The sequence below is a fragment of the Neolamprologus multifasciatus genome, chromosome 18 (assembly GCF_963576455.1).
Source record: "Neolamprologus multifasciatus chromosome 18, fNeoMul1.2, whole genome shotgun sequence".
In the NCBI taxonomy this organism is placed as follows: Eukaryota; Metazoa; Chordata; class Actinopteri; order Cichliformes; family Cichlidae; genus Neolamprologus; species Neolamprologus multifasciatus.
Window position 1 is genome coordinate 2,096,681 of NC_140456.1, and position 18,599 is coordinate 2,115,279.

At 39.6% G+C, this 18,599-nt stretch overlaps 3 protein-coding genes across 5 annotated transcripts; 2 read left to right on the plus strand and 1 right to left on the minus strand.

The window, feature by feature from the left end:
• Positions 1–1,220: 1,220 nt before the first annotated feature.
• Positions 1,221–6,280, plus strand: LOC146496966 (uncharacterized). The gene is made up of 2 exons (XM_085140895.1): positions 1,221–1,679; positions 3,983–6,280. Exons 1-2 carry the CDS (start codon positions 1,550–1,552, stop codon positions 4,987–4,989), a joined length of 1,137 nt encoding a protein of 378 aa, XP_084997021.1. The 5' UTR covers positions 1,221–1,549; the 3' UTR covers positions 4,990–6,280.
• Positions 6,281–6,330: 50 nt separating this feature from the next.
• On the plus strand, positions 6,331–18,408 carry dusp28 (dual specificity phosphatase 28). 3 transcript variants are annotated; one of them, XM_085141040.1, is made up of 3 exons: positions 6,331–6,397; positions 13,491–13,910; positions 16,068–18,408. In XM_085141040.1, exons 2-3 carry the CDS (start codon positions 13,566–13,568, stop codon positions 16,167–16,169), a joined length of 447 nt encoding a protein of 148 aa, XP_084997166.1. In that variant the 5' UTR covers positions 6,331–6,397; positions 13,491–13,565; the 3' UTR covers positions 16,170–18,408. The 3 variants fall into 3 exon arrangements, with proteins under 3 accessions (XP_084997166.1, XP_084997167.1, XP_084997165.1); XM_085141041.1 differs by lacking the exons at positions 6,331–6,397; positions 16,068–18,408 and adding exons at positions 11,756–12,566; positions 14,006–14,096; XM_085141039.1 differs by lacking the exon at positions 6,331–6,397 and adding an exon at positions 12,259–12,566.
• On the minus strand, positions 8,504–11,121 carry LOC146496968 (uncharacterized). The gene is made up of 2 exons (XM_085141003.1): positions 10,861–11,121; positions 8,504–9,859 (listed from the first exon to the last, which is right to left on the minus strand). Exons 1-2 carry the CDS (start codon positions 11,030–11,032, stop codon positions 9,414–9,416), a joined length of 618 nt encoding a protein of 205 aa, XP_084997129.1. The 5' UTR covers positions 11,033–11,121; the 3' UTR covers positions 8,504–9,413.
• Positions 18,409–18,599: the final 191 nt, after the last annotated feature.

Genomic DNA, 18,599 nt, shown 5'->3' on the forward strand with positions numbered 1-18,599 from the left:
TTACATTTTCAAAAAAAATGCCTTTCATCAAATATTTCTGAGTGTGCACGATTCACAGCAGAGCTGTCAGACTCCAAGTGCCTTCTGACTTTAACAGTGATGATGTTTCAGAGTTTGTTGTGTCACACTGTGCGAGACGGGTTGAATGAAGTGTAAATCTGTGTCAGGCAGAACAAAGTGTGAATTTTAAGGTGTCAAATAGTGAACTTGATCCTTAACGACTGTTACAGAATCACAAACGAATGAAGACGTCTGATAATTATGAGGTTTAACTTCTGTGCTTGAGTTTTGCTTGGGTTAATCTGACAAATAACCTTTAATATCAATGTAATCCTTTTTTTTCTCAGAAGTATTTTGAAAAATGTCATTCATTTGAAGTTCTGTATAATCCATCTTGTAAAAACCCATTATGCATTGTGGTGATTTATTTAATCTGAGTTTAAAACAAAGGTTTATTGTACAGTAACATCATATCTGAGCCGACTAACGAGCTGTGTTTCAGGTGTTTCTTTGTTTTTCCAAAGCATCATAAACAACTAAATTCATATATTGTATCATATTTGATATAACAGCAATCTTTTATATTTAAAAAATAAACATGTCGAAACTTTGATTTGGCTGCTGGTGGACTGTTTCTTGCTAGATGGGAACGTCTACCCAGGTGATTAATCTGGGAGTTCCAGGAGACGACTCACCATCATTAGTGTTGACATGAGGCTGAAATCATTACAACAGAATGGCATTGTTGTCGTTCTATTAGTGTTATCATTTATCCTTTTCAGGGTTGTGGGGAGCACGCACATTCACACCTATGGGTAATTTAAAATTACCAACCTAAATGAACCTAACCCCATGTCTTTGGAGTGTGGGAGGAAGCCGGAGACAATCCACACAAACAGGAAGAACCTGGCCAAGTGCAGGAGTGTGGTGGTTGGTTTGTGAGCCACCAGAGCTAACCACCACCCCAATGTGCTATTATGCCTATTATGTTATTCTATACAACAAAATATAGTGCAACTCTGTCACTGGCACAAAAGGTGATACTGTAAATTTAAAAAGAAGATTAAAGATGAGATAAAGTAACACATTTAGGTTTTCTAGGAACATTGTAGAAATAATACTGCACAGTCAGTGCATCAATACTGAAACAAACTTTGTATAATATCACTCGGGAGTCTTTTTAGACCTGCACACACTAATGTGCAGTGCATTATGGGATGAGTAGCTCACTGTTAAACGATCGCAAATGTTTCTCCTTTATTTTTGTTTATTTATTTAGTTACTTATTTATTATTTTTAATTAAATATTTTCTTATGGCTGGCTGGCTCTTTCTAAACCTTAAACTTCTTTATTTTCTGAAATATAAAATGTACTTTCACGGACGAATTCCTTTAAAAAGTGGGAGCTCAGCGTGGAGCTCCAATAAAACACGGGCACGGGCGGAACTACAGTTCACTCCCTTCTCTTCTGCCGGAACTCGACAGTGTGACACTCGGGTCGTAAACAGCAGCTGCGCAGGCGCTAGCAGCGTTAGCTGCTGGAGGCAGGATGTCTTCAGCTCAGTGTTTTCCTCCGGCTCATGAACTCTGTCAGGCGGATGTGGAGCGAACCTTCGTCCGCTGTCAGGAGGAGCTGCTGGACATCAGCTGGAAGCCTGAGATAAAGTTACACAGAATCGGTAAGAAACGATGACATGTTGCAGGGTTTTAGGGGTAGCAGAGAGCTGCAGGTATTTCCCAAAGAGAGAGAGAGAAACGCCAAATTACATACAACCCAAATCCCAAATAGCTCGCTGCTGTGAAAAATGTAAATAAAACCAGAATGTCTACAAATCCCATAAACCCATATTTTATTCACAAAGAACACATCAAGTCTTTAAACTGAGAAATGGACAATTTTAAGACAAAATCATTTTTGACAGCTCAAAGAAAAGTTGGGAAGGGAGAAAGAAAAGGCTGGAAAATGGAGGTGGCACTAAGAGGAAACAGATGGAGGAACATTTGTATCTAATTAGCTTAATTGGCAGCAGGTCAGAAATGATGCTGTCATGGAAATCACAGCATGGTCTCAGGAAAGCGTCCAGAAATCATGTCTGTGAACAGTTTGCTGTACCGTGATCCAGGAATGCTGCCAAAGCTCATTTAAAATGGACCGAGGGAGAATGAAAACCATTTTGGTCGAATGGTAATTTAATTTGAACACAATCGTCCTCAAGACTAAAGATGAGAATAACCATCAGTGTTCAGTTCAAAAGCTTGCCTCTCTGATGTATGGAGGGAGGTGAATCAGTGCTTATGAAAGTGGCAGCATCCACATCTGGAAAGAATCCATCACTGCTGAAAGGTATATACAGATGAGCAGCAGAGACTGGATGAGGGAATTTGCTCTCGTCCAGATGTTTTTTTTCTGTTTTTGGGAAGCTGATTCTAAACCGTGCTGCAGTCGTTCCAACAACCATGACGAGCAAAAGATGGAGCAGGACAAGTCATGAAACATCTGCTTGTTAAATTCAGTTGTGTAAATCCACAAAAAGCAGTAAACCTTGGATCAGCTGATCACAGCCTGTTCACAAAGAAATTCTACTGGAGCTCTCAACAGCAGTGGTGACTTTTAGGCTTTCACAGCCTCTTAAATCCACTTTAACCTCCGACTGTACTCATTTTCCTGTCACCCCTCACTATGTAGGCAAAGGAAATTTTCCTTCTTTTTTTCTGCTCATTTTCTACTTGAGTGATTTAAGCAGAGCACATTTATTAAGTTAACTTTAGTTTAAATTTTAAGTTTATATTCTCATTGATTGATATTATTTTATTATTACATTACTTTAGCACAAGGTTTAGGTAGCGTTGCAAAAAAGGAGCCCCTCCAAAGAGCTGCTTTATACTTACGTACTTTACTATTATCATTAGATGCTGCATTAATTTATTTTTTATTACACTCTGATTTAATACGGTGCAGAATCTTTGCTTTAGTCGTGTGTTTTGCAAACTCTGTTTCTGCCTTATTTACTTTAATTCCTCATATGTTTGCACATGTTTCTACTGATCCAGCTTCTATTTCCTATCTGAATATAAAGAAATTGGTTTGGAGCTCTGCATTTACTGAGGCAACAGTATCGGTGACTTATGTGTTATGTAATCTGATCAACAATTGATTGTTGAATAACCAGGAAGGAAGAAACTTCACAAACTGACATGTTGCAATGATGGCATCTTCTTACAACACCACGCTCAAATTCAGTGAGCTCTTTCAAACCAAACATTCTGTAATAAATGTTTGCTTTGAGGGCTGCTTGGCTAGATGCTTGATATTTCTACAGCTGTGGCAGCGGGACTGTAAACACCTGAGTTTAAAGATTAGCAGGTGTGGTCCTGTAGTATTGCCCATTTGGTGCATGTTTGGCCTGAAGTCTGTCGACACAAATCATTTGTTTAAACTAAAAGCACGTCGTGATTTTTTTTTTTTTTCTTGTAAAGTTCTGTGTTTAAAAGTTGTTAAAAACCAAAATGAGGCAGGATGTGTGTGTGTGTGTATATATATAGATATATATAGATAGATAGATGTATATATATAGATAGAGATATATGGAGATAGATAGATATCTAGAGATAGATATCTATATAAAAAAAGCTATGACTTCACATCCTAAACATCTGTGTTTTGTATGGAAGAGAGACCAACTGAACTTAAAGTGGGGACATGCAGTACTTTCATGTAATGCCAATTTATACTAAGGGTAACCCTTATTTAACCAGGTAAGTTGTTAACAACAATCTTACACTGCGGGCTGAGCAAAGGGCAAATCCTTGTGAGGAAGTGAATAGAACTAAAAAGAAATATTCAAATTAAGAGAAGCAGAACACATTTCAAAACTCTCTAAGGTAAAAACACGGTCCCTGCTGGTTTAAAAAAATGTGGTTACATTCCCCAGAACGTAATCGTCACACTAGGAACTTTTCATGTGTCCGTTTGTCCCCTCAGATCTTCTGTGTGTCAGTCAGAATGAGGAAGAGGAGCTCTGTAACCAGGAGAGAAACTCCCGTCTGGACCAGGAGGATCCAGAACCTCCACAAATCAAAGAGGAAGAGGAGGAACTCTTCATCAGTCAGGAGGGAAAGCAGCTCCTACTAAAGGAGGAGATCGATACTTTTATGGTGACTCCTGCTTATGAGGACAGTGACCTCAGCGAGTCAGAATCAAACTGTGATCAGCTCCTCTCTCCCAGCTCTCCTGAAACTGAGAGCGTGAACGAAGGAAGCTTTGATGTCGCCTCAGGATCAACTAGAAATGCAGAGCTGAAACCAAAGCAGAGCCGTCACAGAAACAGCGACTCTGTCAGTAAATGTGACGTTTGTGGGAAGGACTTTCAGGATGACGGGAACCAACACAGAACCTCAGAGAAGCCGTACGCTTGCAGCACCTGCGAGAAAGAGTTCTATCAGCTTTATATAATGAAGTATCACCAAAGTGGCATCGCAGAGGAGAAGCCGTTTTCTTGTGAAACATGCGGGAGAGGTTTCCGAGCTCGAGATAAAATGTTGATTCACATGAGAATCCACACGGGCGAGAAGCCCTACCTTTGTAATGCCTGTGGGAAAAGCTTTTCTCAGTCATCAGCGTTGAAACGGCATGCGTTAATTCACTCGGGAGAGAAGCCGTATTCCTGCAAAATATGTGGGAAAACCTTCTGTCAGAGTAGTGATTTGACCGTCCACAGCAGAATCCACACGGGGGACAAACCGCACATCTGTAAGAGCTGTGGGAGAAAGTTCTCTGACGCTTCAGCGTTCAAACGGCACACGGCGATCCACACGGGCGAGAAACCGTATTCCTGTAAACTGTGTGGAAACAGCTTCAGGCAGAGTGGCCATTTGCTGCGACACATGAAGATCCACACAGGCCAGAAGGACTACTCTTGTACAATATGTGGGAAAAGTTTCACTCAAAGCGGCGGTTTGAACGTCCACATGAGGATTCACAATAGATAGAGACCGTACTCTTGCAAAGTGTGGGAAAAGCTTCATCAATCGTCGTAACGTGTTTGCACACATAAGAATATAAACGTGCAGGAGAAGAAGTCCTGCCAGACATGTGGGAAGAGTTTCACTCAGTGTTAGTTTAACAGCCCACAGACTCTCAGGAGGAAAGTCAGGCCTGTAATGTCTGAGTGGAAAATACGTCTGGGGACAGAAGTCGTTAAGTAAAGCTTTCAGCTTTTAAGCGATTTTTCAGAAATGTATAGCAGGCTGTGTTCGATGAAGCTGCCCAGGCCTGGATCAGCGTGTCAGACTGCACAATCAATCTTTGTCAAATTGTCCAGTAGATGTGGTGAATCTGTAATAAGTGCATTTCAGTTTTTATTGAATGGGTCTTATTGAAACGTGGATGTTTGTATGGAAGTATGATGATGTCATGGATTCAGTGGGTTGTACTCTGAGGCCTGTACAACATTTGAAATGCTGTCAGTGTGCTTTCTGCAGGCAGATATAACGTTCAAATGATTTTCAGACGACTGCATTCTGTGTTGCATCGCTCCTGTTTCAAATAGTTTCATGTCTGTACAGAGCACGTTGTCTCAGCTTGTTCCTGTGTGCAGTGTTTGTGATTGGGACATGCAGCTGAGGCAATATTAGATGTAGACGTTGGATAACAATCATTCTTTAGCACCAGTTACTCAGGTTCATTCACCTACCAGTAATTTATACTCCAAGTATCACCTGGTGTCATAATAGCAGTAATTGTATAACTTTGTTGTATTGCAAGGGTAACTGAAGCTACACAACAGGAGTGAAGGAGGTCAAAATGAAGAAGATCTTGTTAAATGTGTGTTAATGTTTCATCTGAAATTAAGGACTTGAAAACTAATGTTTCTCTCTCCTGAACCTACTGGAAGAACATGGTGAACTGATAAGGACCACGGTTTACCCCACCTCTGTGTACTCAGAGGGCCTGTAACTGAAAATATTTAAAGTACGAGTGTTGCATGGTTTATTTAAACGTACTGAGCTATTGTACAGAAAAACCGTCTGATTATGAGTCAAGTGTGAAATTTTCCAGATTTTATATGAAATATAAATTATGTTGTTTGGTTTTACGTTATGTTTCCATCTGAGGCACCTGATTAAAATTTGCACATTGTAGTCAGCCTGTTTCTGTTTTATCAGGGTTGAGTTCCCCCTGCTGGTCAAAGCCCAAAATTACACTTAAAAGTAATAAAAAGAATGAAAGATGCTGTGCATTATTAGCATCAGCCTGCATTTTAAACCAGCATTAAACAAATATGAAATCTTTTTATTACCCTGACGTGACTGTAAATGTTTTCAATGACAGAAACATGAAGTCTGACCGCTGCGAAGGTTTTCTGCTGCCAGAAGAATCGGATCAAAAAGATTAAATGTAAGTGAAAATCACGCGAGTCATAAAACTAAAAACCAATTCCTAAAAGTCTGGATCGGCTGTAAAATGTAAAAACAGGTCACATTACAATAGAACATAGAAAACATGTCAAATCTCCATCCATCCATCCGTTCGCTTCTGCTTATCCGGGGCCGGCTCAGCCTCAGCAGAGAAGCTCAGACCACGCTCTCCACCACCAGCTCATCTCGGGGAACACCAAGGCGCCCTCAGGCCGGCCGTGTAAGCTCAAGTTCAGCTTGGTCTCTGTGCATGAGACCGTTCTGAAATACCAAAGGTCTCTGTGACGAAAAAGACATTTTTATAATGAGCATAAATATAATGAAAACAGCGGGTTGTGGGTTGAATCACACACAAACCTTGTTTCATGAATCTTACACATTGTAAGGCAGGAAGAACATCACCAGTTCTTCACGTGTCAAACGGTGCGTGAATCTAACAAAAGGCGCTGGTTTCTTTTTCAATAAGCGACGGTCTCAGTTCCTGCTTCATTTTGTTGTCACGTCTCATTTCTATACCAAGAATTTGAGCTGCTGACATTTTAAATGTTCTAGAAGTCAACAGCATGATGTTTAAATGTATTTTAGATATTTTCTAACAACTGAAGACAGTATTTTCACAGGGATACACTGACTGAGCTTTTCCAGTATTGACATCAGCACCTATGAAATGATTTATTCATCACTATGAGGAAGAAACTGAATCGTTCTTTTATGTTCAAAGTAAGTAAAACAAATGAAAACAGGACTTTATTTCTTTCAGTCGTCTTGTGAAACACAGAACAGCTCAGGGCTGAAAAAACTAGATCAGCTGTTGTCGGGACACTTGACCCGGTTTCTGTCATCAGACTAATATCCAGTCCAAATCCTGGGTTGGTGCATTCATAACTCCTCTCACAGCGCTCTGACTCTGGGTGATGGACATTTCAATCACAGAGGATTTCTCCATCATCTGTGATTTGATGTTTCAGCTCTGTGGCGTCCTGCCTGGAAGCTTCCCCATTCTCCACTCTGTGGTTCTCATGTCGACCGGCAGGTTGCTGCTGCTTCTGAAACTTCCCCCCTCATGTGGACCTTCAAGCTGCCGCTCTGAGTGAACCGTTTCCTGCACAGTTAACAGGAATACAGCTTCTCCTCTGCGTGGACTCTCATGATCCTCTCGAATGGCGTCATGAAGCTGAACCTCTTCAGATTATTTTTTCAGATGCAGTTTCTCCCACATGTGGATTCTCACGTGGCTCGCTAAGCTCGAGTGATTTTGGAGACTTCCTGCATGTTTTGCAAGTATACAGCTTCACGCCGGTGTGGATCCTCAGGCGAGCCGTTAAATCGCTGTTCTGACCGAAACCCTTCCCACAGAATTCACAGGAGCAGTTTCTGTGACAAACTCATCAGGAAATTATTTACTGAGGTCAGAGGTCAAGAGAAGAGCAGGTTCATTTTCTTGCTTCCTTTTGCATGTGAGGAGGCGCCCCCTGCTGTCTATTAGTCAAAACAACATTTCAATCTGAGCTTCACAAGAATGAAGCTGCTGAGTGGCAAACGAACGATGAGCTGTTTCTCACATGGAGGCCACAGCAAAACATCTGTAAACGTGTGGGCTTAGTGATGAAACAGCAGGAGACACCATGTTTGACTTAAGCGCCCGCGAGTGCGATGAAGGATCCCAGAGAGCCGACTGTTGGTTTGTGAATCATTTATTAAAGAAAACGTCCAGAACTCGAGTGAACTTTAAAAAACCTGAACAATGAAAAGATGACAAAACATCTTCCAAACATCAGACGTATCAATCTTTATACAACTAATGCATTTTTACATGATTAATAAAATAAATAAAGCTGAAAGGACATGCACAGTTACTCAGTAACAAACTTATTATTTAGAATTTAGAGCTTCGTCTTTAATTTACCTCATTTATTAAAACAAAAGAAAAAAGAACAGAATATTTACAATTTGTTTCTAATTTGTTTCTAACACTGACACTACAGACGTGGTGCAAACGTGTAAGCGTTTCCTCCAGGACCTCAAAGAAACTCAAAGATGGCCTCACAGCGCGCTCTGTTAATCTGCATTTATAGACTTGGTCGAAAGTTTTTTTTACTGGCACAAATTTGCTGTTTTACACGATTTTATGATGTAAGCGAGAACCATCGGGAACATTTCACACTTTTAAAAGACTTTTATTGCCAAATAAATCAAATGTATGTAAATCCCAGGAGTTTCCTGGTCACAGATTCAAAATGTTCATTTGATTCTCCTCCGAGCGACTTGGTATCACTTTCTTGTATAACGATATGCTGGAAAACGTTCAGCTGGTCATCGTACTGACAGTTTGGTCAAACCTTAAAAAGCAGGTGTTAGAGCAGAAGCTCACAAACTGATCCTGGAGCTGTGAACTGATCAGCAACAATCAGGATTTGAAGCTGAAGCTGAGCTCCAGCACACGTTGCCTCTGCAAACACCGACTCGTTCAGCAGTTTATTTGCAAATAAAAATCTTTGAAACGTGTGAAATGCTTGTGACTGACTTCGAAACATATTTTCCCCCAAAGATATTTATATGATGATAAATCCTTCCCCACAGGTGTGACGGGGTAAGGCAGCTCACGTTTAAATCGTTTCTCGCAGGCCTGAGAAAGCTCAGCTTCTGTGGGTTCTAATGTGGACGCTGAGGCTTTTCCAGCATGCAGCTACACCCACTGTGATCTCTGTGGGCTTCCAAACGCTTGTTTCACGCTGTCAGGTCGCCTTGTTTTCCAGCAGCTGTTGTATTCGTGCAGCTTTCTCGCAGCCTGAAATACACGTTTGCTGTATTTCTGTGATATTTAGTGCAAATCTTGCTTGAACACAACTTCTTGTGTGGAATTTACAACCTACAGCTACGTGTCACATGTGTGCAGCTTCACGTGTGCAGCTTCACGTGTGCGGATCCTGGGAAGCTTCAGCATTTGGGACTTTTTCATAAAGTTATTTTACCCACTTCACATTTTGCAGACTTCTTTATGCCGACTCTTGGACATGTGACAGTTTTCTACAGTTTCTTTCATTGGCCTTTCTTCTGCGCTTCCTTCTTTGTTTCTCGTGCACGTTTGCGGCTGATCCTGACCTCACGCGCTTGCTTCCTATCAGCCTCCAGTTTGGGGAGCTGTGAAAGAGACTCTGGCCATCGTTTGGTTCCTGTTCTCTATGTTCCTCATAAACAGGAGTCACCACCAAGCTCTCGGCGTGACGCTTCAGTGCCGACTGCACTCCCTCCCTCCTGAGTTTGTGCTGTTTGATCTGTGGACGCTTTGGTTCTTGCTGATTGGACAACAGTTTCTTGTGTTTCTGTTTAACATGAGGAGGCCCTGGTTCCTCCTGGTTCAGGCTGCAGTTCCTCTCCTGGTTACAGAGACGCTTTTTAGGAAGAAGCTTCTCTGCTGCAGTGACGTGGAGCTGTGGGTGGTCTGCAGGGACAAGATAAATGTTAGTAACAGTCCATAAATAAGCACAGAGAACAATCCTGACCTAGCAGGTGATTTAAACTTCTGTGTCGGTGTTTGAGACCTTGTGGTCGCGTCTCGGTGTTTCATATAAGCTGTGCCAGCGTCAGATGCCAGGGCATTATTCTGCCTCCCTACTCTGCTGGGGAAATTTTAAGAGGTAAACATATTTGACATGTTCTTCCACATCTTTGTAAATGCTCTTGCGTCCATTCCAACAGACAGGCTCCCTCCAGGAGCTTCAGGGAGTCTTTATTTTGAGATGATAGTGATTATTTTCTGATTAATTCAAAACCTTTGTTGAAAAAGTAGCTGGAAGTGAACAAGAGGAACTGACTTGGGTTTCAGAGAGATCTGGTTATAACGTACCTGCAGAGTCGATTTAATACAGTACAAGTACAGATCAGCTAAGTGCAGGTACTAGTTTCCAATTTCACAAACCAAACACACACAAAAATACAAAAGTCCTGATGGCACTTTTCTACTCTACAACATGTCTCCTTCACCCATCCTGTCACACACAACAGTCAGCAGCTCAGCTTCAGTATCCTGCCCACAGACACTCTGGAGCAGCCAGAGGGAACCCCCAACCTTCTGATTAGCAGGTGAGCTGCTGAGTTACACCACCCAGCTGTGCTGCATCATAACTACAAGTCTGGCGTTAGAAGCTGTGACAGACTCAGTGAGTTATGGTGATTTCTACAAGTGTACAGACCTGAGGAGCCACGTGACCTCCCTGTGGGCATCTCTGCTGCTCTGACCTCAGTCTGATCTTTCTAAAAGCTGAAGGTGTCTGCTTTTAACTCCGCTTTTCTCTTATTATTATTATTATTATTATTATTATTATTATTATTATTATTATTATTATTGTTGTTGTTGTTGTTGTTGTTACTTTGGTCTGCGAGGCTGACATAAAGAGCTCGGAGCTCCCGCAGGCTCACACTCATTCATCCCGGTTAGCCTACCGATCCTGTGCAGCTTGATCTCCGGCTTCCAGAAGCTCTCCAGCAGCCTGCGCTGCCGCTCGATGTCCTGCTCATACTTGACGATCGTGTTTTCAAACACCGTGAAAATTTCATCCACGGCAGCAGACAGCCGCTCGTTGACAAAGTTTATCAGAAACTCCACTGTGGACATTTTTACTTTCGATTAAACGATCAGCACAAGTCCTTCTACAGTTCCGGATTCTCCTGAATCTGCTTCCGCTGTGTGCTGCACCATTAAAGTTCCTGAATGAAGCTAAGACGTTTTATAAAGTTCCGCTCTCGGTAAATTACTGCCAAACTTTATTTGTTACATATTATTATTATTATTATTATTATTATTATTATTATTATTATTATTATTATTATTATAGTTATTATTGTTTTTTATTATTTTATTATTGTTTTGTTTTTTGTTTTTTTTGTATTGGCACAGTTATTGAAAGTAAGTAATCGCAGGCCGCCATCATTTCCATTTTCACTGTATAATATTAGAATGGTCTTATACCATAATCTGACAGCGTGTTTGTTTGTTTGATGTCGCTGTCACGGTGTCGTATCACTTGTCTTTTAAAGACTTACTAAAAATCATCACTGTAACATCTATAAGTTTTACAGCTTATCATGTATGTGTCACGTGTCATTGCACCTGAGCAGCCATCACAGCAGCTCTTACTACCATCGTGTAAACCTTCTCCTTCAGTCACAAATCATCTACCCACTCACTCTGCCTGCTCTCTTCTTAAAATGTCAGTAATACATATACAACAATAACAGTTTGATCATTAATTTCTTTAATAAATTAATTAATTCTCACCCCCCCCCCCAAAAAAAAAATAAAATAAAATAAATTAAAAAAACGAAGAACAATGAAACGATGACTCTACCTGCTCGCATCGCTTAATCTATTTATTTTGGTTACAGACTCTTTTCATGCACATAATTAGTTTTTGGGATCATTTTCTGAAAAGGGGATCAAAAACAAACAATAAGGAAAAAATAAAGCAAAGTAAGCAGATGAAATTGACTGAATATTATTTATTTTATTTTGTTGGCATTGTAGTATATTAAGATGATAAATAAATAAAAATATGATGAGGTGAAGTCATTGTTTCATTCATTTTAAGTTTTTTTAAAAAGTAAAGTAAGTACTAGTGCATGAAGGCTGATAGAAGTTAATATAAATTTAAAAGTACAAATCCAAACAAAAAGAATTACATAATTATTTATGGCATTAACGCCTGCAATATTTATACAATACAGATGCTTATTTTTTATATGTAATTTATCTGTAATTATAATTGAATTCAATTGAATTTATCATTTCAATCTTTATACAGACAAACCCAGTTCCAAAAACAAATAAAAACAATAATAATAAAATAAAATGAAAATCAAATATTCATCTATTTTAGTCTCAGAGTACAGTCGTGGATCTGAGCAGCTTTAAGACCCAGAGCAGAGCAGCTGTCAGCAGCGGTAAATATAGCAGCGTTGTGGTGTGTGCGCTGTTCTGTGTGTGCGCTGTTCTGTGTGTGGTGTCGGTGTGCGGGTCAGAGCAGCTCCGGGTCACCATGAGGAGGCCTGAACAGACCGGAGCAGTCTGAGCTCTCCTGTCAGCACGAAGCGAACATGGCGCGTCTTTAAAGCTCAAACTGAGCGTGAAGGAGCCTGAAGATCAGCCGCACGTGAGTCACGGCGTCCTTGTGTTCAGCGAGCGTGAGGCATTCACTGCCTGCTGTTTCTGTAGGTTAACTGAACATCTTAAATCTCTGTCACTGGGGCCACAGAGAATATTTAATGTCTGTACCTTTATTATATTATTGAGATGACATATGCCAAGTAAAATGCTTTAACTAAGATTTATTTTCTTTGTGAATCATCAATAGGTTGATGATTACATTTATTTTATTTGAACAAAGGGATTAAAAATCCTGTAGCGCGAGCTGATATCCTGCTGTGTACTTTATCCAGCTTTTATTTACAGAAATGTGAGACAAGGAAAAGCAAAAAAATCTCATATATGATCCAGTTAATAAGGTCCTGATTTATCTTGCAAATATATTTTTCATCAATACATTAGATGTGTTATTATTGATACCACTACCACTACAAAGCGCTTTATATGGTAACAGCAGAAGCTGTACAATACAATATTAGAGGTAATCAAACAGTCCTATAACATGAGTAACATGATAGAGTTTTAAGATATGAGACGACCAGATTATTCAACACTTGGTATGTAAAGAGAAGGTTTTGTTTTTCTTTAAAAATAAATAAATAATAAAAATCTGTAATATCTGTAAAACATTCAGCTCAGTATGTAGCAGGTGAAACACTGTACAGTTAAAAAAAGAAGCTGACAATCGCACATCAGAAGTTACGCGAGGCTCTACCTTCACACTTCTACTTCAGCAAGCAGAAAAGATATTCATTTAAATAATAACTAAAAGTAAAGAATGAAAATGTCGTTTCTATTTAGTTTTACTTTTAGGAGAAAGTCAGAGTGGATGGACGGGTGTAGCCTTGAACTCTGTGACAGAGTCAGAGACTAACTAATCATTTTCTCGGTGTTAAATAGACTGTTGAACCCCACACCGCTCTCTCTCCAGGCACTAGTTACCTGTGAGCCTCACTGACAGTGTAAGGAAGCCCACGAGGGTCAGTTCTTCCACAGCCTGGCCAGGATGTTGCAGCTGTGTAAAGTCACCAACGCCCTGTTCATCAGTAACGCCCGCTCAGCCTGCAGCGACGAGCTCATCCAGCAGGAGGCGGTGACGCTCTGCATCAACGTGTCGAAGCAGCAGCCGTTTCCCTCCAGCAGCATCACCAAGCTGCAGATACCCGTCTACGACGACCCCAACGAGGACCTGTACAGCCACTTTGACCGCTGCGCCGACGCCATCCAGAAGGAGGCGAACCGCGGCGGACGCAGCGTCGTCTACTGTAAGAACGGACGCAGCCGCTCGGCCACGATCTGCATCGCCTACCTGATGAAGCACCGCAAACTGTCCCTGACAGACGCCTTACAGGTGAGGATCTATCCCACCCTGCTCTACTTTACTTTTTGTACAGGTTACAACTTTTGCATCTGGTGTCAGTGATGACCTTTGTCCACCCTCCACAGACCCCGAACTCCTCCTGCTGACTGTGAGGCAGATTAGAAATGTGACACTTTGTTTATGGAAAAATAAACTGGACATTGATTATGGAAAAATAAACTGGACATTGATTAAACAAATTAAACAAACTGCTGAGTTTGTTCACTCTTAGAGGAGCTGTTAGGCTCCATAAATGCTGTTCTCACTCCCGAGACGTAACATCTCGACGCAGCGGACCATAAGAACGCGAAAGGTGACCTTCCACGTTCTTATGGTCCGCACCGGGTTATGGATGAAATCCAGTGCAATGACGCTCCCGCAGTAATAGACATTCCAGCCATGTATTCCAGCCCTAAACCTAACCTTCTCCCTAAGTCTAACCAGAACCTTTTCCTAACTTTAACCAGCACTTTAATGACGTTAAATAGTGTTTTCCCAAGGGATTTGAAGGAAATGAACGAAGATGTGTAGATTGAGTCCAAACGGTTGTCATATTTCCTCATTTTTCCAATCTCGTCATTTAGGAATGTGTTGGGTGCCTTGAAAATGTAATATGTTGACGATTTGTCACCTAGCATTACGCTTTGGGAGAACGTGTTGATAAATAATGGGGCGATTGTAGCTCAAGAGTTGGGAGTTTCCCTTGTAATTGGAAGGTTGCCGGTTCGAGCCCCGGCTCCAACAGTCTTGGTCGTTGTGTCCTTGGGCAAGACACTTCACCCGTTGCCTACTGGTGGTGGTCAGAGGGCCTGTGGCACCAGTGTCTGGCAGCCTCGCCTCTGTCAGTGCGCCCCAGGGTGGCTGTGGCTACAATGTAGCTGCATCACCAGTGTGTGAATGTGTGGATGACTGGATATGTAAAGCGCTTTGGGGTCCTTAGGGACTAGAAAAAGCGCTTTACAAATACAGGCCATTTACCATAAATAATGATCAAGTCTTCAAATGAAGGTCTGAGGACTGAAAGAGTAATAGAGTGAACACAAGTCACAGAAAAAGTGCTGGACTTTTGGTTGCTTCAGAGTTATTCACACATACAGTTTAATAAGTATTATTTTGCAGATTTTAAAATACCAATCATCCTATTTATAAGTCTCACTGTGCTTTGAGTCGTCTGAATCAGCCCAATCCTGCTGCATGAAGGTCAAAAATGTGGAGGACTGAGCTCAACCTGCAGCTGAGAGGTTTGTTTTCTGACACTGAAGCGTTTATTATCCAAAGTGCCCTTGAACACAACACTGAAAGATGAGCTGCACACTGAGCGTTGCTATAGTCATGCTCAGAAGGGACAAATACAACAAATCATTCTCTGAAGGCTGAAACCCCTGATCCTGTTTTGTGCTGCAGATTTGGCTCAAATGAAAAAGAAAAAGTGTTATTTTAATGAATTATATTTACTGACCTATATTCATAACATTAACTATCTGTTTAACCCAACAACAGAAACACATCTTTGTTTAATGTCTTTTTTGCTTTTTGCACCGTAAAATTAAAATTTTTTGGAAAAGATTGTTGAAAAACAACATAAATTAAGTCATGTTGTGTCCCTACATTGTTACAATGTTTCCTATCACTTCAATGCATTTGATTAGATAGCTATGTGCTGTAAATCATAATAACTGCAACCAGCATATTGAAGTGACAGTTTCTGATAGGCCAAAAAAAAAAAGAAAAACAGCATAAATACTTTAAAAAATCTTCCACATCTTGTTGTGTTGAGAAGAAACTGAATTTCTGCATTATCTATTTATTAATCATCATTTCTTCTTCTTATTAATTTGTATTTAGAGTTTAAATCAGATGTTATATTGTTCACTAAAATATTTTCCCACAGTTTCTCCGATAACGTCGAACATTAAATGGGTTTTATGATTTGACAGAAATGAAGGACGGAAGTTTTGCAAACGTTATGACAGGTAATGGAAAAAAATATGTCCATAAAACAAATAACAGAAAACAGGAAAAAATTTATGAAATACAAAAATATTTAGAAAATATTAAAATAAATTGTAAAGTACAGAAATACAAATCATGCAGAGCAACCACAGATCCTTAGAAACAGCTCGTCACTGTTCATTTCCCTTTTCCCAGAAAGTCAAGACGGCTCGTCACGTGATCGACCCGAACCCCGGCTTCATGTCTCAGCTGCAGAGATACGAAGAGGAGCTGAAGCGCAGACGAGGAAAGTCCTGATCCTTCTCACAAAACTCAGAGTCCGCAGCTGAAAACAGAAGCAGTGCTGAAGCTTCTTCACCTCCGTCCTCCTCTTCTGCAGGATTTTACACGCCGTCACTTTAATTAAGGCTTAGATGAACGAATTAACCTCTAGATTACGGTTTGTTTTTTAAAAAGAAGTCCCAACAAATATGTATTGGACTTATTTTAATGTTAGGATACTGAGTGTCTAAAATGTGACCTGATAAAAACAATATTTAAGGAAAGTTTTTATTACAAAACTGAACAAGTGGAGCTGATGAGAAAAAGTATAGAAAGTTTTAAAATCAATCAAATAACATAAGAAGAAAAATTAACTATAAAATTTGAACTAAGCTGAAGTGAAGGTGGAACTGTTACCTCCTAAATGTACTGAATATCCACTCTACATGATGTTCATCTACAGAAAACGAGGCTCATTTACTCTACGTAATCACAACAACATTATTCTTTTATAAACCTTTACTTTGTTACAAAGCACTTAAAGAAAAAACAGACAGGACAACATTTGTACCAAGTTTGTGGAAAATAAAAGATGAAGAAGTATATTTATTATCCAATTATCAGTTATGATCTATCAGGTTGCAGCTCACCGTTGGTTTCACTATTGATTACTTTGCAGCCAATACTTCTATTTAAATTAAAATAAAATACTTTAAACCATAATTGGCAACAAAATAGTATAAAAACTGATTATTTTTATGCTTGTCCTCTCAGCGGTTCACTAATCATAAGAAAATCATAAAAGAAAGATTATTTTCTGTCTAAACACTCAGTTTTCTTTTCTTGTCTGGGCACACGTGGCTGCAGTTCCACCTTTTACCTCTAGGTGGAACCACTTACACAGAAAATGATGCAGACCCGTGAACACACGACGAGTCAGGCTCCTCCTCTTTCATTTGATCTGAAACATTAAAAAAATCCACAAAGAAGCTCAGGGATGATAATAAACCGTGACGTGAGATTTTGATCTTCATCAGCGTCTCTCTTGTGAACCTGATTAAATGAGAACTCACCTGGATTTTATTCTGACAGGATGTAACCTTAGGAGGCTGTCTCACTGATCCTAGGTCAGTTTCACTGTAGAGCGTGGATGATGTTACACTGAGAGTTTCAGTTAAGATGCTTAAGCCTCTCCTGTTAAAACTTGTTAAATTCACACAAAACCTTTACATTTATTATTTGTCTAAGAATTATTTCCCAGGAGGCTCCAATTTAACTTCACCTGAGATTTAATTTGAACTTAGGTTAACATATGCCAACGTGGAATTGTTCATTTAAACAAGTGAAAAGCTGAAATTTTCCAGAACAGAAAACTTTAAACTTTTTATGTTTTAAAGTCAAAGGTTGTTACAAGTTAGAGATTTGAAAGCTTTTTAGTTTAAATCACCTTATAAAACTGATAATAATGTCGAGATCAAGTAACAGTTTATATTAATATTCTATGAATCAGCCTCTGAATGATACAGAAGAAAAACATTTTCCTGGACATGAACAGGAAAGCAACATGTTCCTGGTCTTTTATGTTTAATTAAACAAAAAAAGAAAGAAAGAAGATTAATTATTAATCTAAAAAAAAAGCACAAAATCTTGAAACTGGGCATAAAAACAAAAGAACACAAACAAAAATGTTTTGCCTTAAAGAGCCACTGAATTATTAATTGTCAGTTTTTTTAACGCTCCATCAAATGTCTTAAAGCTCTGTAAATATACAACATATTAAATACTCAGGTTAAAATAGTAGAAAAGAAACAAACATATTCAAGTACATATGTGGGAAACGGTCTGAATTTTTAACATTTTGGCAGCTTATTAAGCCTGAACGATCTCGTCATGTAAAACATGTAAGTCTGTGAAATTCAGCAGTTTTATATGTTAAATGTGTTCTGTGAGTTTTAATGCTGCTTCTGGTTAATAATTATCTTTTAATAAACAAAAAAAAAACTTGTGAAAGTCTTACTGTTGATCTCAGGTGTGCCATTAGAATCTAAAAGCAATGATTTTGTTTGCACAGATATTATTTAAACCACCTGTGATCTCAGTTTTTATTGTAATGAGTCTATGATTATAAAAGCAAACAGATGTCTGTGTTAGCTAAAAGGTGTTACCATAACAGGCGCTTAAAGAAATAATCCTGCCCTGCCTCTTTAAGACCAGGCTGCTGTAAACAATCATTTGTGAGAAAATAAAAATAAAGTTAAATGTTGATCACTCAAAATGAGCTCTGTGGTCATTGTCTACAATATGTTTGCCTAAGAGGTTTAACTTTATGTTTTATTCCTGTCCTGAGATGTGTTTGTTTCTGAAGCTGAAGTCAAAAACACTGCAAACCACATTATTTGATTAAAAATACTCCAAAGACACGACTAAGGCTCACAGTTGTTAGTCTAGTGATCGTGGCTCAAGAGT